This window comes from Antrostomus carolinensis, unplaced genomic scaffold, assembly GCF_000700745.2.
Source record: "Antrostomus carolinensis isolate BGI_N321 unplaced genomic scaffold, ASM70074v2 scaffold7174, whole genome shotgun sequence".
Lineage (NCBI taxonomy): Eukaryota > Metazoa > Chordata > Aves > Caprimulgiformes > Caprimulgidae > Antrostomus > Antrostomus carolinensis.
The window spans coordinates 934-24,590 of NW_010310020.1; the positions used below are offsets into that span (position 1 = coordinate 934).

Consider the following 23,657-nt stretch of genomic DNA (forward strand, 5'->3'; position numbering starts at 1 on the left):
AGAGGTGATAACATCTCTGGCAACTAGATGGTTTTTTAAAAGAAAACCAGTGAAGTCCCACAAAGCATCTTGAGGAGTCTGTGACATTCTCGGTGTACTTATCCTTGAGGCATTATTATTCCTGTTTTACAATTGAAGAATTCAGATATACACAAAGCTTGTGGAAATTTGAACCAGGTCTCATAAGTCCCAGGCGACCACCTGAGACATTTGGCAGTTCATTTTGTTGTTGTAGTTTCTATAATATCATTACAGTAACAAATTATGTTCCATTAAACCAGCCTTAAATGCTCACATCTCTTGCATTCTGATTGTGCTGAGGTAATCTAGTTTTACCCATGCATTTGCCAAATGCATGAAAAGATGAAACAGTCTAAAAACCAAACTAACCTCTGTTTCAGAATTACCCTCTGGCTTCAATGTTCTTACTTCCCATTGAATTTAGGTTTTTGTTCTGGTTTGTTATAAACTAGGGATGCAGATCTGCAGCAGCGAACCAGAGAGAATTTCAGTGGTCACTTCAAGGTGGTATGCCAATTATCAAACAACTACAATAGCTACAAGTAAATACAGGTCTGTAATGTTAGACTAAAAGCTAACATGACCAGTTGCATCTCTGACTTGCTCTTCACCTGCTGCCCTCCTTTCTTGCAGTACTTTTTTTCCAGTGTTCAGCTGTTGTGTGAGTAGCTCGTCCCCTGAAGTCTAACTTTCAATCTTCTTTCTTGTCTTCATAATCTCCTTTATTTCTGTATCCTCCCAATATTACCAATGCTTTGGTTTGCCTTTTTTTTTTTTTCTTCATTAGATAGATATTACATCTTTCCTTCCTTATTTAAACAATTGTTCTTTGTCCTTTTGTCTTGAGATATTCCTTCTAGTGCCCTGGATGGGATTTTGGCATAGGCAGGAAAAAAGCTTTTCCAGAAAATAATTTCAAGTTTTAGGTTGAGTGCAGTGGAACTTGGGATTTGACAGTATGTATTCAGTCACATTCATATCAGGAAGTTGTTTAATTTGTATGAAAAGGTAGTAGTAGCAGTATAGATCAGGATTTCTTTCTTAATCTTACATTTTCAAAAGTGACTTCAGAGGAGAGGTGTAGGCTTTATGCACTGGAATTAATTTTGTTCATATTGATGATGAAGAACAACAAATATGGCAAAAACTGTTTCCATGTTCCCCCAATATATGACAAAGAAATGTATCACATCTTTTTTGTATTACCACTTCAAATATACTAGCAAAAAGACTTATCAGGAATTATCACTGAAATAGGAAGTTTCAAGTAAGCATTTTTGGTCATTTACAGAAGCAGGGTCATAATTTTTAAATTAATCATAATAAAGTCAAGCTCTTAAGGTTTTAACAGCCAGCAAAGACATATAGTGTATTTTTTATACCCGGATGTACTAATTTTAATTTTCAATAATTAAATACATTCAGCAGGAGAGAAATTTTTGCAAAATGGGTATTTGCTCCTTCATTTCTGTAAGCTCTTTCAGTGTGTGCTTTGTAAGACAGGTTCACGTTGGATGAGCAGTGCTACAACGAGGTGGATTTTGGACTATTCCTGCTCAGTAGAGCCCATGAAACAATGGTGAATCAGGCTTAATCTTCAATGAATGACACTGAATAATAGTGCTGTGATGGCTGGCAAATAGAAACTGTATTGTGTCCTGAAATCTATTCAGGGAGATCCTTCAGTAAAGCTTTTAATTTTCTGTTTTGCTGCTTATACTTCAGTGTACTGCATCAAGAAACTCCCAAGTAAAATGAGACCAAACGTAGGCTCAGGCCGTGTGGTGAGTGTCTTTGTGGCATCTTATCTCTGTTTGCATGAACCAGCTGAAGTGGCCATGTACTTGCTTTGCTTTGGTAGGGGGTGGCACAGAGTGTTCCAAAGCAAATTGTATTTATCTTTTGACCAGAAAGGATTGTGTTTTAATTTACATCGTGGGAATAAAAGTAGAATTTGGAGCTGGTGGGAGGAAATAGAGGCAGGAGAAAGGAGTAGGAAGTATGTAAGAAATCTTTAACAAACAGTAAAAGACAACCAAAGAAATAAATGCCTTAAAGTGTCCTGAACATACTTGAGCTCATCACTTCCATTCTCTAAGACTGACCTTGTTCAAATTGGTTCTAAAATTATCATTGATTTCAGTAGAACCAGGAATTCTGCTTTAGAAATTTCAGCAAAAATCTCCCTGCTACTACTACCCCAGTAAAACAGAGAGAAATCTGGGCAGGATTTTGTTAATATTTTTCAACTCTTGTTTCTCAGAACAGGACTGTATGGAAGACTGGTGTTTGCTGTATTGCACAGCGCTCTGATGTCATGAGAGCTGAAGTAGTGCCGATGGGATATTTAAAAATAAGTGCCAACAGGCCTTTCAGCTGGATAGTCTGAGTTCCCACACTGCAAAGGGAACCCAGCCGTATTATTTGGTCATTCAAGGCATTTTTGTGTTCTTAACCAGTACAGTTATATGCTAATCAGCAATAATAAATTCAAAGGAAATCCTGAACGGGGTGATCCATACTCTACCTGTCTCTCGGAAAGTCTTAGGTTTGCAGCAAGTTCAGACTTCCTCCTGATTGTAATGTATCTGTTGTAATGAAATTCCTTCTCTAATTCTAATCTCTGATGATCTGTGTAAACCACTCGGTACTTCTCTCTTGTTCTTGTTTTACCTGTTTTGAAAGAAGAACACATTGCTTCAAGCTAGAATTTTTTTAACTTTAGGAACACAAAATATCTGGCTTTACATTTGAAAATATTTTTGTGGGTGTTTTAGGCCTGATTCACTATGCACTTACCCAGAGTTAACTCCCTTGACTGCACTGGACTCAGTCTTGATTTACAACACAAGAGGTTCATACCATCAGATTTTGGGTTTGCTCCTTAGTAAGTAGATGATAAAGTGCTTCTCGTATCCTTTATCACCCTTGTGTTATCATTTGAGAAAGGGAAGGCGTTCTTGTTAAGAACAAGGAGCCAGGAAACCTGGATTCTGTTCCCAGCTCTGATGCAGGCTTCCTGCCTGGTGTTGAATCCCTGTTTCTCTGTCCCTAAAGCTGATACATGGCTACCTGCTTCAGAGGGAAGTTGGGAAGGATATTTTACTGCACAGAAAAAACTGTGAGCTTCACTTCTTGTTGCTAGAAAAAACAGTACAATATTGTGATTGTTACTGCAATTTGGAGGTTGTGTTGCTCCTTCAAGTCTGGTGCAGTCTATCCACAACTTGATAACAGCACAGGGAATAGTAACAGATTTTCAGATGACAGTTAGTAAAAGAGAGAAAAAGAAAGCAATAATACTTAACAAAGGGCATTGAGCAATGATAGAACTGCAGCATCTGTTCTTTTGCAAGCAGCCCTGCTACATCCTTTCAGCTGTGGGTACAGCTGACTGAAGCAGACACTGCTCAGCAGTATCTGGGTCATTAAAAGGTAATGGCAAATGACATGAGCCAGTGAACACAGATGCAAGGAGCCAGAATTTTATGGATTCCACACAGGACAATTTCTGCGGACAGAATGTGTTGGCAGTAGTGAAGGAGAATTGAGAATGGGGAAGGCTACTGATGCTTCCTTCCTCACCAACCTTTCTTCTCTTGGTGATGTTCACATTAGGCAACCAATATATCGGAGATCAACACCTGCTTAAAACCAAGGCCCCTGGGCCCTAGCCTAAGATCTTCCCGCACTTTTGAAAGATTGGGTCATCCTTAAGACCAGTGTTACCATTTTTTGTGCTTCCTCGTCTATCTATATTTATATGGACATTTCTTCAGATGTATATATTTAGACTGTAAATTGTCTGTGACAGGGAATCTATTTTTAGTTGGTATTTTTTTGCAGTGTGTTCCACTGTGGTGCTGTAGGTCACGGATCTTTGTGTCCTTAGTGGTCACTGTAGTAGAACAGGTCCCTTAGATTCAGACTCTTTCAAATGATGCATAAAACCCAGGCCATGTTGTGGCTTGCTGCCTATAAACAGCCTGCTGTTGCTGCAGATGGAGCTTCATACAACAGCTCATGTTTGCTTACAGATCTCTTTCTGGAATGAATGTGTGCATGCCTAGCTCTTCAAAAAAAGTTCCTCAAACTCATAATAATTGCACTCCTAGTAAGAGCAGTTAATTTTGAATGGAGAGGAATTAAATAGATATTCAGACAGTGAGTTGGTAAAATTTCAGTCTCTGAGTGGATCACCGTGGCACGCTGCCCCATAGCAACCAGCTTCCCCCCCGCGGGAGAGAATAGCTGGCGTTTTCATGTATTAGTGGGACCAAAGGCCCGATGTCTCCCCAGCCCCTCCTTCTGACTCCCCTTGCTTTTGAAGTTTAAGTAACACCAAAGATGAGAATTCAGGGTACAGAACTATGGCAGAATCTTGCAGTCCTTTATCCCTTAATTCATGACTTAGTTTCATGGGTTAATGTTGTCTTTTGGGTTTTTTTCCCCATCTGTGGGGCGAGATGTAATGTCTCTTTGTTTCAATAGCTGAACATATGTAAAGTTAACATTGCCTTCCACTTGCTCTATACACTGTATGGTAATACCTTGAGAGCCATTTAACTTTTTTATCTTCCAGCATTTGACAGTGAGTACTTTGCTACTTGTAAGAATTTTTGGCTTACCAAGGTATTGTTTGCCTGGGAAGGTTCTTCAGGCTCTGGTCCTTTTTGTGCTGTTTCTATAGATCCTAGATACTGAGTTGTTTAGCACTGGAAATCCTGGTCAGTGCAATGCTGTAAACAAATGTGGTTACACCTCTGGTTGTGGATAATAAGTTGTGACAGGGCTTCTCTAGGACTCTTCCCAGGCTTGTAGAACAAGGTCTACATCAGAATTTCATCCTTCAGCTTCCATGCTTCATGGTGTTCAACCCTGGGAAAGCTCTATGCACAACTAGTGAGTTTACAATGCTATGGGCTTTTTCCAACTGTCTTGAGGGCATCAGTCTGTTTACTTGGTGTATTTCAATAAGGAAAATAAGCTTGTGCATGTTTGTGTTTGTTCCTTATGCTGGGGTTTCCACTCAGTCCCTGCAGCCAAAACCACTTTGACTCGAATCTGTTAACTTCCCTGTGAAGGATCTGCTGTGCTGTGCTTGGCTGGGATAGATCTGTAGGGCATTCTCATTTCAGTAGCATTTCTAGCATTGCAAAACTGTAGTGAAAGCAGAATTAGCCCAATTATGTTTACACTGATAATCAAGTGAAAAGTGCTGTTAATTTTACAACATTATGGTAGGAATTTTAGAGTCTCTAAAGAACAGCAGTTATTCAGTTCAGTCCACATAAATACTAGAACATTTGTTTTCATTCATTCGAAGTGTAAATTGTTTGTTTAACATATGGTCACCTGCAGTGCTTTACTGTCTCACTTGATATTTTTTAACTTTTGATCTCTCTAGCCAGTGGTCTGGTTAGGGTTTTTTTTCCCTCTTTAAATGAGAATTTGGGTTCATTCTATGGGACAAAATGTTTAAAATGTTTCTTTAGTCTCCTTTGTGTTGTTAAGATGGAGTACACAAAAGAGCAACAAGGTGATCTTATCTTGAACTCTATTCTCATTCAGAAGCCGTAGACAAATATCAAATGTTCTTCTTTTGCCAAAACAAGGTGGTAAACTTCAAGATAAACCTTCCTGTTTCTGGTTTTAAATGCTTAAACCCTTATTGTCTGAGTAGGAGGGAGAGGGTTTGTTTTTTTGCTTTTTAAACTGAAGAAGAAATTAAATGTATGTGGAAGAGAACGTTCTCCCATAAAGTCTTTTCGATGCCTAGCTTTCAGTTTATTTTTAGTAGTGATAATATCTGGTTTCTTTTTGAAAGAATTTATTTATTTAAAATGAGTTAAGAGAATAATTTAAAAGGTAGAAAAGCAAAAGGAGACTTTTCCTTCATAAAAAGTCAATGACAGTCTGAGAAAAAGTCTCTATGATTTGTCCCATAAATCTTGTCTTTAATAATTTGATACTTTATGTAGGGTAATACCTTCAGTGAGAGACAACAGATAATTGGAGTAGAGATCTGCCAGGGTCTTCTGAGAGGATACTTTCAGTTCTGTCAGAGTGATGTTTTACTCTTAGGCCTTTACCCAGATTCTCACTGATATCAGTGAGAGTATTCCTAATGCCTTTCTTGGAGGCTGGGTTGGAATTACTCTGCATATGGCATTTCCTTTCAAAGGCAAAGTACACTTTTATTTGCCAAAGTTAGCAAACAGCAGCAACAAAACCTATTGCTAAAGAGTTTGGGATTTTAGCCTCTAAATTCCATCTGTTAGATGGAATAGATCCACTCTACTGCATTCTGAGCCAAATCTTGCAGATCTTCTACTGCTTTTATTTACAGAGATGGCATGTTATATCAAGAAGTATGACCTGAGTAAAATTTGAGGAAGGACTAAAGGATTCACCTCAGACAGCAGAAGGATGTTCTTTACTTCTCAGACTTCTTTAGGAGATAATGCCAGAATTTAATGATGCAATAACAAAAGTTAATATTTTAGTTCAATTCTTTAGTCAAATCCTGCATATTTTACTCACTTAGGTGAGTAAAATTACAACACTTAATCTTTCTGCAATCTTAATTAATCTTTTATTAGTGATAGATTATCACTTTATTCAGCAATATAGCATCAGTTTTATTGGAAATGTGTTCTGTCATGGATAGTTATACTATGCCATCACAAATGTTTGGAGAGGTTATTAGTAGTTGGGTGGAAGAAAAATAGAACAAAAGAGCTTTGAAGCAAGTACCTTTGCAGTGTGACTGCCTTTGTGTTGGGGGAGTGGATTTCCTGGTTTTAATGAGCTATTGAAGAAGAGTGAGCTTTATCAAAAACCTGTTTTGCAAATAATGATTATTGAAGAGTGCCTTTGGAGTAAAGGAAAGAAGGCATTTCAGAAGTAGAAAAAATTTTCCTGAGATATAGTTTAACAGTCCTGTTCTATCACGCCCACTCTAGCAATGTTTGTGACTGGTCAAGTTTTGAGTTGGGGGAAGGGAACAGCTTTCCCATTGGTCATAAAATTCACAGAGCATTTCTTCTGAAGACAATAAAGCTAGGGGAAGGCCTCTTTATTTGCTGTGAAAATCATCACCCTTTCCGGCAATATAACTCCTGAAGAAAAGAGGGAGAAGGAAGAGACAAGACTGCATATCAAAGCAAAGTGAAGTGTTAAAAGGGTCTGTTGCCTCAATATGACAGATAGGCCTCAAAACCTCAGACAATGTAGCCCAGGAAAGGGAAAAAAAAAACCCCACCATCGGACCTCACAACTAGTTTACAAAGCAAAATAAATTAGCATTAGAACTAGCCCTGGCCCCTTTTTCAGTGCCTCCTCTCTTAACTTTTCAGGAATACTCTTCATCCACTGAAAGTGGCATCATTCATAAAATCCAGAAGCTACCTAATTTAGACAGAAGAATCACAGAATCATGTCAGATTACTGTTGGATTACATATAAAGCACTGTAATCTGGATTCCATAGTTTAACATCGTTTCAGAGGGAGTTAATGTCTGTACTTGATGATTGCAGTCTAGCTAAAGTCAGCTTGAAATGTGAAACAGCTTTCTGACCTAAAGATATGCTCAGTTCAGATCTGCATCTTTATTTTAGTTCAGCATTAAGAGAGAGATTAGCATTAGGTTTTGAGTCTATAAAGATAAGGACTGTCAGAGATCAGGCCCCAGCTTTTTGTTTTGGGACTATCTTTAAATATTTATGCACTTTAAAAGTGTAGGAAAAGAAAGGATCAAATTCCTCCCTACTGTAATTTCACTGACTTAATTGAAGTTGTGAAACAAAAGTAATTTTAAATAAGTCTTGAAGATGAACATTTTGCTGCATATGATGTTCTGTAAAGTTAAATTAAAAAAACCAAAAGTACACACTGCTATTGTATTAGAAAATGTTACATGGATCCAATCCTGTATAATGAGTAATAATATTCCTTCCAGAAGTCTTAGTGTGATGAGTAGGACTGTTCATTTTTGCAAAGTTGGATACATAAAGGTTTGTGAAACCTGGTGACGTTCTATGTTTTTATTTTCTGATGAGTCTTGTTCATTTGTTCTTGTTATACATGTTCAGATGACTCATGCCGAAAAGAACAGAATAGGATCATAGAATTGGAACCTTTCAACAGGCTTGGAGAATTTTTCCTTCTGTTGACTTCTATTTAAAATGCTGATATTTTCAGCTTTAGTATGTTCTGCTATTCTGTAATAAAGCTCATTGACCAAATGTCCTTCACTGTGCTAGTGTAAAATTTTCTATCACTTCGTCAGGTACGGTTGGACTTGATGTTCTTAAAAGTCTTTTCCAACCAGGCGATTCTATGATCATACAGAAGTAACTGAATCCAAAGCAGAATCATTTTTTATCACCTTTAAACAAGGTTTAAGATTGGGCAGACTGCCCTGTATGGATCTTGTTTGGCAGAAGGACCCAGCCTGCAGAAAATGTAGGTGGATTTCTAAGTGGCAAGATCAGGGGAGATCACATTGCCAATGACTGTACAGACTAAAAAGCAAGTGGTTAGCTGAAATTTTTTCCAAGTGTTGTATGTTCTTTAGGCATCCAGCATTTTGCAGGAATGGCTTCTTAAGAGGCTTGTTTCTCTTCCTTAGATTTGAGGGAATGTAACTTCTTGCTTCTTCTCTAGATGTGTTATGTTACAGTGCATTTGGTAATGAAGCTGTGAGCACCTGTCATCAGCATGTCTTTGTCTTCAGAGTAAGTTTTTATTGAACAAGAGTGATATCATAGTTATCATCTATGAGAAAAGTCTATGCTTATAGTTTACCTCTGTTTTAAAACTTGTTCCCTCCCTGTTTTATGGTAACTTAAGTTCAGATCTTAAGATGTACTTTCAGTTTTGTGAGCAAATTCTCATTGCTGCTGGAACTTCCTGTAGTTAACTGTTCAAACCCATTGTTTTTGGCAGTTATACCACAGATGTGTGCTGTGTTGTCACAAAGACAAAAAAGTAAAGTCCACTCCAGTGTGAGTGATTGCATACCTCCATAAAAATATTGAAATCAACAGGAGGAGATTTGTAACTTGTTCTAAAGTGATTTTATTCTACTGTCTATCGAAGAATTTACCTGTAATTATGCTTTGTGTGCATGTGGAATTGCCACCTCAAATCTTTAGTTGTTGTAGCTTTTATGTCCTCTGCTATAATTGCTATCTGCCTTTGCTTTGCTCACCCTGTCGAAGTGGTGGTGTAGGAGAAGGGGACAGGGCAGTATAAGGGCTAGAGAGGGGTCTTTTTCAATCTCTGTTCTTGGTTGAACATACTAAGTAGTCAGTGGTTCCTCCTTAAAGTGTTCCAAGTCAAAACACATTTGCTTTCTCCTGTATCCTGAACATCCTCAAGAATGCAGTGACTAGGCATTGAATCCTATGTGCACTGCATTTAGGATCAAGTCCAAATCCCTCCAGTTTCAAAGCTGCAGGAAAACACATTCGCACATCCTTCAACCAGAGAGAATGATGGATGAAAGCCTTATTAGGGCTTTTCTACAAGAAGTGCATTCCAGGAACCCATCTAGTAAAACCAGGATGATAATCTCGCTGACTATCTGAAATCTTCCAGTGGTTTCAAGTAGCATAACCTCATACATTTCAATAAATTACTTAACAACAGTTGAAGACATGGTTTTATATTGGATGTTGTTTTTAAAGTCACAGAGTAAGACATGAAATCATATCTTCTTTTGTCCCAGGTTAGTTGTGTAGGTAACAGTATCAAAAGACCACGAGACAGTGGTAGAAATTTCAATAAAGTGTTTTGTTTGTCATCTGGCAGGTCCTGAGGCCACAAAGCACCAACAAGAGAAGCTAACCATGAAATCTCTGGCGATGCAAATGTCATGGATTCTGGGCCTTGTTTCTGTAGCTGTTACAAGTCAGACTACTCTATGTAAGTAAACCTGTGGAAAGAATCTGTCCTGATCTTAAAGGGATAAGATCATAGGAATTTTTCTTGCACACTTTCAAGAATATCTTGCAAAAATCGCTTGCCTTAATAGTTATTGTTTCCATAGTGAAATATTATTGATAACTAGTATTTTGCAACAACAAATGAACAAATGATAAAATTAATTTGTCTGTTTTCTTGCTGACCACTTCAGGTAAGTCTGAGCCTCAGTTCATCTATCTTTAAGAGTAGTGGCTCATATCTATTTCACAGGGAATAAGGAAAGCTAATAAATAATAAGTGTGATTCCTTCACTCTTGCCTATATAGAGGCTCTATTGAAATTCCTGAAGATTTTGAGAGATGGAAGGGTAATGCTTGATGTATGCATACAGCTTTCACCTCCTGTGAATGCTCTGACCCTTGCAGGCTTGAAATTTGAAAGGTTAGAAAGCCCTAAGCAAGCTGCTTAGGGAGGCAGTTAGAATGTTATTGTCTATTATACCTATATCTCTGTATGATATCTCAATACTATATATAGAGATCTTTCACAGCATCCCCTTTATAAAAGGGATGGCACAGACAGATCAAATCAGATCTTTCTCTCAGAGAGGCTGCAATTTAAATCCACAGGCACAAAAGGCAGGTAGGTAAAGAGTTGAGAAGTAATGGGGTTTTTTGAGCACCTCTTCTGCCATCTGTAAAACATAGTTTGTGAGCGATTTCATTGCTTTATAAGGACTACTCAAAAGTAAGCTGTAAGGTTTTGCAAGACCAGCTCTCTTTTGTTTTTCTGGAGTAGTATTCAGTGAAGAACAAATACGGTTTTAGAAAGCCCAACTACTCTTTCACCACCCCCCCCCCCCAAAAAAAATTTTTATTCACCATGAGTGTAGAGAGGTTTTCAACATAGCTTCTCTTTTAGCACTTTTTTTTTTTTTTTTAAATAGCAGGAGTGAGGATGTCCATATCAATTAGGTGCCTAATTTTAATAAAGACAATTTTTCTATATAGTTGCTTTCATTTTTTAAAAGTATGTTTTTAGTAATTACTTTTCTGTCAGAGATTGATTCACTACTTGCTTTGAAAACTATTATTTACAGGGAAGTGTGGAACAGAGCTGGGGTGGGAAGAAGGGCTGAAAGGAGAGGCACCTTCCTGGGATATAACACTGAAATACTATGACCATCTCTTTAGGGGAGGTATTGAGCATCCTTAATTTCTACTGATCTCAGTGCATGTCAAAGCTGCTCAGCACCTCGGAGGATCAAATACTTTTATATTGCAGATTGTACCTCTATTCTTTTCAGGCAGTTTTCCCTCTTTTTCTTCTCCCTGTTCTCATTTCATAATTGTTTTCTATTCATAGAAGGTACAGATTTTTGTTTTAGGGATGCTCAATATTTATATTTTTTCTGTTGTTCCTGATCACAATCAAACAGAACCTTTTCCTCATCTTCATGACTTATTTTTACTGGTTAAATATGACTGAAGAATTGTTTTGCACTCATTGACTGTTACGCATCGGTCTGATCTGTTGCTGTATTAACTGATTGTGTTACCCTGGTTCTTTGTATTCCTGCATATTCTGAGAGCTACTACTACAAAGTGAAGGAAGCCTTTCCTTATCATTCCTGTTTCTAAAGCATCGACTCATTGTTTGAACTTGCAGGTCTTATTTCATTTCAGTGTTCTGCGGTTTAGAGAGGTTGTTTCTAATACAAAACCTTATTTCCAACCTGCCTACTGTATATATTTTACTTGAACTTTTCATATGTAATCTAAAACTGGAGGAAAATAAGCAAAGTATAGTTGTTGGTGAAATATAATACTTTCATCATTCTTTCTTTCTGAAGACATGCTGTTTCATTCCAATCTCTAGGACTCCTATTAAAAACAATTATTTGATATCACTTTTTTTTAACACACCTGAAGTGAAAATACTTCACTGTCAAAGGACATTGCTTTTCTTTTGCCTCAGCATTAAAGGTCAAGAAAGAAGTATAAGAAATAGATGCTGGTTTTGATCAGCTGACTAATAATCAAACCAGTATTTAACTGCTAGCAAGAGAATCCTTCAGAGCAATTAGGATTTTTCTTTGTGAACTGTATGCTTCCCTCTAAACAGGGAACCAGGCAATAAAAAAAACCAACAATAAAAAAAAGTACCATCTCTTCTGAGTGTAAAACCTCAGCGCCCATACCTGTAGAAGTGGATTGCACTGTTTTCCTCATCCATTCATAAGAGCTGTGCCTTTGGCTGTTGGGAGAGATTTGCTGTGTATTAATTGTTTCTACAGGAGGTAGCCCCCCAGATGCAGCGGGATGGAGGGAGCTGTAGTCAGCAGAACTGTAGGAGACCTGTCCAGGAGATGAGCCATTGATCTGTGCAGCAGCAGCAGCAACGGTGCTGGAGGGTCCTGGGCCGTAAGCATTCCAGTCCTCCCTCTGTGGGCCATAGTGAGATCCCCAGGTTCCCGCAGGCTGTCCATGGGTGTCCAGAGTTGGCACATGATGATATCCCATGTAATCGGAATAGGGTGGAGTAGACACAAAGTTTTGCACTGGCAGGTTGTTGCTGCTGCACCTTGCAGATCCTGGATACATGCTGGTTTCGTTATCCAAAAGATAACTCACATACATGATGCTCACAGCCTGGCTTTGTCTTGCTGGGACATCCTGCTCCTCACAGTGTTTGTTTGATCTCCCTTCCCCTCCTCTTTCTTTCTGTCTCTTTTCTAGCCCTGCCTGGCTCTATAAATGACTCATGCTAGCCCTGATGTCCCTTTACTACACATGATTAACAATGGTTTTACCAGGTGCTGGTGGTAACAGTTTACTAAGGTCCTGCCTGATGTCACAGATAACTGCCTGCCCCAAAATTACATTTGCATTCAAATGAAGGGCTGACCATGCAGGCAACCCCACCTTGCTGCTAGCTCTAGTGCTTCCTTTCTCACAGATCCTTTATGTTACCATCCTGGTTCTATACTTTTTGAATGTAGTTTGAAATCTCATGGTCTTCAAGCAACATTGCAGCCGTAGTTAACCAATAACTGCAGAAATAGTATTTTTCTTGAGCATTACATGTCAGAATCTAACTTCAGACACTGGACTGCAGTTTGTTAAAGCCTGGTATCTGCTAGTCCAGTAGTTCTTTTGTTATAATGTGCTATATTATATTTTTTAACTGAAAAAAACGACCAGTTCAGTCTTTAACTGCAGCTCTTACATAGTTTCTCACATGAACACTCTTCTTGACTTCAGCTCTTAGTCCATGTGGGAGAGCACTTAGAAACCAGAGTAATCCTCCTGATTTTAACATTACAAAGGATATACATGGTCTCATAGTCATTTTGAGCATTTGTTCATACGAATAGTCTTGTTGATGTTAGCAAGCCTATTCATGAGCTGGCTCCTTGCCACAGTGATTGAAGTTTCTCTATTCTAACTTCCAATGTTAACAGAAAGAGAATCTGTTATTGAGAGAATGCAAAATTTGTCACTTTCCCTATGCTTGTGTCTTGTTTGTGATATTGAAATGAGTGGCAGTTTTCCCTAAAGATTTTTCTGTTCTCATTGCTGTGCTTGTTCACAATAAGTGACACCTTTTCTTAGAAATATGGGAACAAGTTTTAGCTTTTTAGCTCAAAAAAGCAGTTTCCTAACTTTCAGGAGCAATCCTGTGTTTGTAAATAACAAGTTCCTATGAGATTATCTATAACCAGGAGTGAGGAGAGAAAGTGTTGATTCTTTTTTTTTGAGATAGGTACTTTACCATTGTCTCTTAATGAGAATGTACTCTGTTTTCATTCCTGTTCCTTTAATGATGTGATACTTAATTGCACCTTTATTAATGAACCAAGTTGTTAAAAGGATTTTTTTTTTTCTTAAACAGGTGCAAAGTATAATGAGTTTTTTCTTTCTTCAGTGGTGTATTTTTTTCTTTGAGGCTCTTTTGCACTTTAACACCATTTAAACTTACAGGTTCCTCCTGGTTCTCAGGAGGAAAGAATCACTTTGCACACCTGACAACACCGTTGTTTTCCTTTGTGGGGGAATGCTGTCCTTAGGCTGTATTCACTAGAGAGGTTGTGGCTGTAGTTGTGGAAAAAGCTTTTTTGACTCTTAATTTCAGGGCTAGGTGGAGAAGCACAGGCTACCTTCTCTGCGTATTTGTTAAGATTTTCCTACTGTACTCTAGGGTAAACCTTGTACTCTTTTACTTCTTGCTTCTTATGAGTTTTTGGAGGATGATGTTTTGCCAGCATAATTGTTGAAAGGTATTTTTTAACATCATTAGGTGAGGGGAAGTTAGCAGAAACTCTTTCTTCTGCTTGCATATGTGAGCTTATTCAGTTGCAATTTACACATCTGTGACAGCTGGCCATTGAAAATGATCAAGTATAGCTGCTGGTATAGACTCCTCCGATCTGGGGAGGTCAATAATCAGTACCTCATATTATCTGAACAGCTTGATTCTCTTGTATCAGCAAAACAAATCATATTTGTCTAATTATGAATTAGTTGTCTCTAGACAGCCTGTGTCTGTAGTTATCAATGCAGTGAGATTTAAATATAGCATGATCTATATATACTTTTTCTTTTACTAAAGTGTTTTACTCCCTTTCTCAATCATCTAGACAACTTGGTTGCTTGGTAGCTCCCAAGTTCAGACTATAGTGAAGTAGTTACAAAGAGATTTTTACAGCTTTTTGTTGTAACTTGGTTTCAATTTCCTTTCCTCCTCTTCAAAACTGTGGAAGACTTATCCTTTTAAGCATTTCTGTACCTCTCCTGAATGCAGGTGGACCAATAAATCAGCCAGAGAAAAAAGCAGCATTTGCTCATTTACAGTAGCATTAGTTGTAGCCCTCCAGCTGTCTGGAAAATGTTCCAATTATGTTCATTCATTTCGACAGAACTTTTCCTGCAGGCCTTAAATAGCTAGTATACCAACAGCACGAAACACTGCAGAAGGGCTGGGTCTCACTGCACAGTTTGGATCTTGATCTGCCCTTCTTCAGTGTTGAGGAGTGTTGGATACACCAGACTCTAGTCGCGCATTCCTTCTCTATCCTGCTGTAACATTGTGACATGAGAAACATTTTGATCCATTTTTTTTGGTAATGGTATAATTTGATTCTGAAAGCAGTAAAATAGTGTTTATTCATATTTATTAGAAAAAAAATCAGTAATTATGACATAAAAATGCCTTTTAATGCTTTCAGCTAATATGTGTATATATTGACATTGAAGGAGACTGTGTTCCTTGTTCCATACTGCTGAAGGAAAGAACTTTACAATGTATGATTGTTAAACTGGCAATACTTCACTCCTCTGGCCACATGCCGTGACCACTAAGCAGGAAACTGTCCCCTTTGGATTCCAAAGTACCCTAAGCTGCTCTGATTTCAGCAAGCTGTATTTTGTCTTCGGTTAGCCCGAGTTTTTTTAGTTTATATAATTTGAATCTAACTTATTAGTTGAACCACATTCTTTAGACTTAGATATTTTTAACTGCTGGGGATATGTGAATAATCACATACTGATATAGTTCATTTAGAACTAAACATTTTCCTAGGTTCTCAAACACAAAGTATAAAGGGATTTAGATTTGAATTGCTTTTCATACTTTCTAGCAAGAATATGTGTTAGTAACAGGTGTCATCTTGGGGAGTTCAGGCTATATGTATACCCAGTCCTTTATGAATATAGTATTCTTCAGTCAAAGCTGCTTCTGGAAAAAAAAAAAATCAGAAGTTTCTCCAGTTAGTTGTTACATCTGTAAAGTATTTGGGCACAGTACTATATGTTCACAGTACTATATGTTCACAGTACTATATGTTCACAGTACTATATGTTCACAGTACTATATGTTCACAGTATTTGGAGCTACTTATTTTGGTGAATAAAGCTTAAAGGCTGTTAGAATGCACTAGTACAATGCGTTCATATGTGAAAAAAAATCACAGTTCACTTCACACAGGCGTTCACTAGGTAGCTAGTGGCGCATCAGATGCCCAGCTTTTCTATGTACATTGATACTGCATACTGCAAGGTTCAGAATTTGGAACTAAATTGTAGATTTCAAACTGGGAGGAGTTTTTATTCAGGATTTTAGTGCATTTTAAAGAAAATTGCAGATATATTTTGAATTCTGAACTCTTCTGCTCCAACATGGTGAAATTTAGAACTCGCATTTTACTTCTTACATTATTTTACTAATAATCCTGCACTGACAATTCTGAATTTCATTTTGCTATTCTGAATAAAGCTCTCTGCAAGCATTTTGGTTTAGTGCGTTATGCTTTGATGTGCAGGAGTGATAGTGGCCAAGTAGGAGGGAGATCCCTCTGGAGCAGAAGCTTGAAGTAACAAAGTGGGAATATGTCTCTCTTCCCTGAGAATGTTTTCCATATAAATGTATTTTGAAGGATATAGTAATCTCAACCTTTACTGCCCTTCTCATCTTTGCTTGACTGTAATGTAGCAAAGAAGAAGGGTAGATTCTGATCTAAATATCTGACTTGAGTGACAGCTGCCCTTATATGACATATTAGCAGCTTCACTGGCTAGAGGGGTCTACTGGAGTCTGGGCATGTCAGAAATGACATTGCCTTGTCTTTGATTTTTATGAGCAAATGTTATAGCAGATAATGGGTCTGATTTACAAAGGCTGAACAAAAAGCAATAAATAGCATCCAAATTTATAACATAGATTTTATTAAGCATATGCAGTCTTTCATTATTCTTTTGTGAGTAGCACCATTAAAGCTAAAAAAGCAAGTAAGGTGGAATTAATTGCCTTGTAAAATACTATTCTGCCTTCTTAATAGCATCTGCTATGTGATAATAAATCCCAACCATTATCAATATGAAACATGATTCCTCTAAGTTGATTTGTGGAGAGACCAAATCCAAAATCTTGTCAATCTAACAAATATAGTAACAATTCTGTGTTCTGGGCTCACATTGAGGAGCCAAAAGATGAATGGAAATGAGAAATTGTCCTGATTTCTCAAGAGAGGGAAGAACTTTATGGTTTTGAGATTGGCCTAAACCACTTTCACCCTATGGCCTCTCTGATACACATTTTTTCCAGTTCTATATTTGAATAGTCTCTATATTCTGAGTTTAGGAAGTAGTGTCTACCATAGGTACTGGTTGGGAAAACATGTCTTAAGATGGTTTTGTCAGATACTGCAGATGATGATGTAATGGCTGTGGTCAGAGGGTAGGCAAGAACATCAGAATGCTCCACTCCACTTTGATTATTCCTATTCTGCTAAGTGAATAGGTCTTCAGGGCTTTCCTTTCTCATCTCATAAAGCCATAGATCTGCTATGACTGTATCCTCAGCTTTCCATGCTGCTCTGTCTCAGTTTGTAACCACATCACTGTCCTGGGATGTAGACCTTTCCCTATGCATCCATTTCTTATCTGCAGACTTCCAGAACTGTAATAGCTCATTTAAATTTTTCTGAGCTTTCATGGGTTTGTTTGGTTTTGGGGTTTTTTGTTTGGTTTTTTTTTTTGGGGGGGGGGGTGTTGTGTTGTTTTTTCTTCCCCTCTAAGTATCAGCACTTATTTTTGGAGTCATGCTCATCTCCAAGTAGTCTTACAGTTCCATCACTTCACTCCTGTGAAGCAATGGGGACAGCTAGTGGTCAGCTAGCTGAATGGCAAGGAGAGGTTTCGAATTTTTCAGTGACTGTCCTTAGTCAGATTTCAAAGTTTTTGGTCTATTTTATTCTCTACAGAATAGGAGTGCCTTCAGTGATGTGAATCATATCTGTACCATGTCCAGATGCAAGAGGCAGCAAAGCTAGTGAAGAGTTTTGATTGTGTGGCAGGAACTTTTGCTTTGCTATTTAATTAACTGTAACATCTCTTTTGAAACCGGAAGTAATACTATTATGGAACACATCAGGCTTCTTAAAGTTAACTTTTACAGGTAATTTTCTGTTTGACAGAGGGCTCAAAGGTCTACAGTATAGAGTTGGAGTACTGAGCTGGCACGTACAGCTCTGTGTGTGAGTACACAGGGCTGGTCTCATTACTCTTGTGTTACACTCTTGTGTAATCTAATATGGCATCCAGTCAGAGTGCTGGTATTTCACACCCGCTTCATACGAGTAGAAATGTCTTCTGAGGTGATGACAGTGAAGATCAAAGAGCAGGACCATAGTATTTTAATCTTGTATTTTTTAAGGACTAGCTGTGTTTTGAATGTATTTTCTCTGTTAATCAGTATATATGCTCTTAAAAGAATGATACTGACTTCCAGGATGGCACTGCTTGTGTAAAGAGGTAACAGACATATCTGAGTAGATAGTAAGATGTAGAAGTGAGGTAGAATGAACACTGAGATAGATGATTCTCAGTGCCACTAGTTTGTTTAGGCACTTTGTGCTAACCAGATAATGCGTGTTCAATATTAATCTGTAAAATAGAAGCAACACTCATGACCTCATGTGATTGATAGAATTCAATAAATGTCACAAAAGAGATCCTGTATGAGGAGAGCAAAACACTAATTCTTTCTTTCATCACTCGTGAATGAATTAGCTAACATATGTTGATGTATGTTTAGCCTTTAGAATGGCTGAAGTAAATGTCTGTCTCATAAGAACACAGAAAATGTTGGCAGTTCTGAAGATCTTTTTCCTCACTGTTAGTTTCAGGATGCTCTGTGCTTTGTGTTTTTAACATCTCGCAATGCGCTGGATCTCCTCGGGCTGTGAGTCATGACACTTGGGGGATGTGATAGAAAGGGGTGAAATTCTTGCAGCCTAACCTGATAATTCACTACCACAAATAGGAGGAAACCAAAGGGGTTTGCTCAATAAGCTTTCGAGAACAAAGTACAAACAGACCCGAAGCCTTCACTGCCTCTGTCTGCCTACACATTGCCACTGTTGCAGGTCCACAGCTCATCATTTGTCTGCCTACAGAAACAAGAGGGAAAACGACCCATAGACGAGAAGCCCACGTTGGTCAGGTCCAGCTAGCTCAGTCGGTAGAGCATGGGACTCTTAATCCCAGGCTCGTGGGTTTGAACCAAAATGACTGCAATAGTTTCACTAGGCTAGCCCTTGGCTAGCAGCCAACACAGCCGTTCACCCACTTCCCCACCACCCCCAGGGGTGAGGGGAGAGGATTGGGGGGCAAGGAAAAGGAGGCTTGTAGGTTGAGATAAGAACAGTTTAATAATAGAGAGAAAACTTAAAATAATACTATTAATAATATTAAAATAGTAAAGATAATGATAACTAACAAAATATGCAAGTGAATAACACCCAGCATTACAGCTCACCCCCCTCCTGACCGAGCCTGGCTGGAGCCCGGCCTGTTTCAATCCCGGAAGAACGAAAGCCAGAGAGAGCTAAAAGGGGAAGAACCCCTCACTAATATAGTGGCCATGATGTGATATGAGATGGAATACCCCATTGGCATATCTAACTGTCAGTTAAGTTTATTAATTTAAATATTCTTCTCCCTCCTTCAATCTTGTGCTTGTGGACTAACAGAACACAAAGTCCTTCACTTCAGTGGCAAAAATGTAAACATTGGTACGTTATCAATGTCTCTCTCTCACAGAGAGTCCCAGACTGGAAACTAAAACATCGCTCTTCTAATTACTAAAAAGAAAACCAGCTCTATTTCAGCTAAAAACCAGGACAATGATGTAGCAGCAGACCTGATGCATAAACAGAAGGTTTTCAGTCCCTGCTGAAAACCCTACAAACTGAGAGGAAAGCTTGGTATGAACTGAGTGGCCAGCTGAGCTAAGTAAAATGTCATCTGGCATTCCAGGGTTCTTTTTTGTGTGTTTGTGTATGTATGTCTAACACTCTGCTGCTGGTGGAAACTCACATGTCTGCAGTTCTTTGAAATTTAGAAGAAAACTGTGTTATTTTTTAATATATGGCAACACTAAGTTAGGGCTGTTAAATCCTGTCTGGTGAAATCCTTTTATCTCAGATAATGGTTTTGAGAGCTCTATGAACACGGGTCTCTAGGCGCACATTCTGTTCTGTGCACCATAGGTACTATTAGGCAGTTAGACACTGACCACAGACTGTATGTGGATTATTTTAAACTAATTCTTAACTATCATCAAGGATTTTTCTTTTCTTTTTTTTTTTTTTTTTTTTTTTTGAGTGTTGCTGCTGGAACTAGCATACTTTCCCACCTTCCCTCCTTTAGTAGCAAAAATATCCCTGGATATGGCAGTGTCTCAATACTGGTGACTCTACAGCTGCATTTCATATAGCTGTATAGTCATTAATTAAAAAGTCACAGAAATAGCCTCTCATTAAAGTAATATTTTCCACTAGGTGGCACTTTCAATACATAGCATAGGCAAAGGCTACGGGGCTGATTGAATACTGCTATTGACTGCTATTCAAATTTGTATTTAGTAATTGACCAAGCTAAAAAAGGATCAACAGAGTGCTGCCTGCAGCAAGTTTCACAGCTTCTTCTAATACTAACATTGATTAAATCCCCACCCAACATTGATTAAATCCGCAGCCCCAACTCAGTGTAAAAGAGAGTTAGCTCAGAAATTATCCCCTCTCCAAATCCCTGCATCGAGCCTTCTCCACTGCCCCCCCCCAATCCCACCCCACAACCCAACTCATCTTTTCTTTCCATGGAAATTGAATGTAATAGTATTGTTTAAAAAACCCTCAAGTTTCAGTTTAAGTTGCCAGATACAACCAAAATTAAGTACTGATTAAGTTCCAGTTTCCCCACTGCTAATAAACATGAGTGGGCATCAAACATAATTGCTTTGCTCCATGCTTCTTCCCAGCCAACTCACAAAGCTCCACTCCCACTGCTATTCAAGGCTATACTCAGAGTGGCACAGGAGGCTGGAGTATGCACAAGTAAAATAGGCAAATAAGCAAGGACATAAATGACAGTGGAAGTAAAGGACAAAGAGAAATAAATGACTTGGAGGAAAATGAGAGTTGCAAAGGGAAAACTGCATAGGGACCTGAGTACTATTAGTTTTTATGTTTAGAGAACAGCTGTTTGAACTTTCTTATCATTTCATTTCTGTTTTGGAGCACTTTACAAAAATGAATCTACCTCATGCCCTTTCTGTACATGAGACAGGTGACCAAAAATCATGCAGTGTAGAATTTAGTTACACTAAAACTCTGTTCTCCAGCTCTTGTAGTTGCCAGTGCAGTTGGAACTGCCCAAGAGCTTCAAGAAAAATAAAATAAAAACCAAAAAGGAGACAAGAATTCTTGCTCTGTTTGAGGTGAGTGAGTTGTAAGCTACTCCGGATGGAATATAGATAGGCACTCTGCTGCAAACATGATGTTTGAAGCCTTTTCAATGCCTCTTTCCATTCCCTGATAGCTTTCAGTTTGGGCAGTGGACTTTATGAATTTTTTAAGATCCCCAGTAAAGTGACATGATATGATGTCACTTTACTGAGGATCTTCTCATTCTGAGTAAAGTGACATGATATGATGTAGCAGAGTCATACTGACTGATGTGGGCTCAGTGGTCATCACACGTCAGTTCACTGCCAATAAATGCACTACTCACTGCTACTGATCATGGTTATTATCCTAAATTTTGAGTGTACAGCTGTTTGGTGAAAGCAGAAACAATAAAGACACTGAAATCTAGATTCAGTTTTCAGCTCAGATCACCAAGTTCAGTTTTGTTGTTGACATGTTATTTAATCTGTTTAATTTATGGCAGTACAATGAATTGTTCACAGGTACAGTGATGAAATCCTGTTCTTCACCGTGGGTTATGAGCAGATGAGCTCAAGTCACTGAGAGAACTGAGCTGAATTGCGTCTCAACGGCTCTTGTTAAGGAGGCAAGTACATTCTCAGCAGCTGAGAGATGTGGTTTTGAGTCTTAAGCTTGCATATGGTCTTACAACTGAGTGGTTTATAGTGTTCAAAATTATTCAGTAAACTCGAAAAGAGCCTTTAAGCTATTTCTGTTGAATGTGCCCTTTTGAGGGAAGCTACTCTAAGTAGCAGGGTTGCAATTAGCATCGTTAAAAATTCATTATGAACCAGATGAGATTATTAAAAATAAATCAAATACTTGTGGTTCACTTGTTCTGATTAGCTGAATGTATTTCTGCAAATCCCAGTATAAATTTGTGAGTTGGAAACATTTGAGTTTGGTGTTAAAAGCAAAACTTCCAATGTCACCCTGAAAGAAGCTCTGAAATGTCTTATGTGGGAGGTTTGTAACTCTACAGCTGTTGCTTAAAGTGCACAGCATCTGCAATGCTGAAGCAGAAGGTGGGTTTAAAAATAGAAATGTGTGAGCACTGAATTTGCTTGTCTGGGAAGGTGCCATACCTCACTGCCCAGTGAGTGACCTTTTGATTGTAGCCTCAAAGTGCTAAAGAATCTGTAGCTGGGAGGCTGTTACTCAGTAACTCCGAGCTGTACCTCAGAACTCGAAGGGAGTTAGCCAGCAAACAGATGTAGTGGCAGAGGTTTTCTACAAGGGAAAATGTGGAGGTGCTCCTCCGCTTTTCTGTAAAAGGTGCTCAGTGGGAGTAGCTCTAGTTTTTGTATAAGGACAAATGGCACATGCAATTTACTGCTGCAAAATATTATTCAGAACAAAGAGCTTAGAAAGATTTGGATAAAGATGTGATAATTACATGAGTTGTAGGAAATACATGTTTAAAGAATGTTAGTCCTTCTGCTTTAAGGTACAGATTGTCAGGGTTGGTTTTCCAGAATTGTCTAGTGTGTTGCTTATTGAAGTTTTCTCTAAAGTATCTGAGTTTAGGTTCCGATTCTTTGAAAGACAGTATACTTAAATAAATGCATCATTACATTCATTTTGCATAGCAATCCTTGTTTCCACTATTACAGCTGTATAATAGTATTTCATATATTTTATAGTGTCTTATAATAGTGAATATCAAAGTATTTTGCTGATATTTTCCATCTTTATACTTCTAGCAACTGGATAAGTATTTTTGCTCAAATCTAATCTGTTACACTGCCTCTTCTGTGGCTGCTAAACTGAGCATGAGATAGTTTGGGGGTAGATGATTATCTGCATAGATACTTCTATGCACTATTTATAAATCACTTGGCATAATTATGTGGAGTAAGGGCATCTTGAGAATAAAGAGTCATGGCTAACAATGTCTGTTTGCATGTTTGCTGAGCTTTGTTCTACATGCACTTTTCCTGAATATCTAATTATTTACATAGCTACTGCTAGTGGAACATAGAATCATCTCACAAACATTAACTAGGTTAGCCTTGTAATACTACTTGTAGGTAAAAAAAAAATTGCTTTCTTTAGATTGAGAAATGAGGCAGAGACAATTTATCTGGCAAGAAGTCATCAGTACAGCAAGAATTTTAAGTACGACTGCAATATATCTCTTAAAGCACAACCCAATGTCTTACCTACTGTGCCATTCCATCTCCTCCTTTATACTTGTTAAATTATCACTGACCCGGTGTGTATGATCTGTTGAAGCAGTGCAACTCTAATTATGAAGTCAGTGGCAATGTCAGAACTGGGAGAGAAAAAGAAAAAGGCATGTCAGAACTTTTTCATTGCATCCTGACTTCATTTTGCAAATAATCCTTTTGAAGAGACACACACACAGTCCTAGTATATGTATTCTGGAAAAATAATAAAGAATACCATTTTGATATAAATATTGATATATCTGTATAT

General features: G+C 38.1%; 1 protein-coding gene across 1 annotated transcript; it reads right to left on the reverse strand.

Annotated features, from left to right (window-relative positions):
• Positions 1-2,548: 2,548 nt before the first annotated feature.
• On the reverse strand, positions 2,549-12,739 carry LOC104523613 (homeobox protein CDX-1; the record flags this gene model as incomplete). Its single annotated transcript, XM_010166260.1, has 2 exons — positions 12,153-12,739; positions 2,549-2,694 (listed from the first exon to the last, which is right to left on the reverse strand). Coding segments are annotated over exons 1-2 (585 nt in total), but the record flags the coding sequence as incomplete, so codon positions are not given.
• Between the last annotated feature and the right edge of the window lie 10,918 nt (positions 12,740-23,657).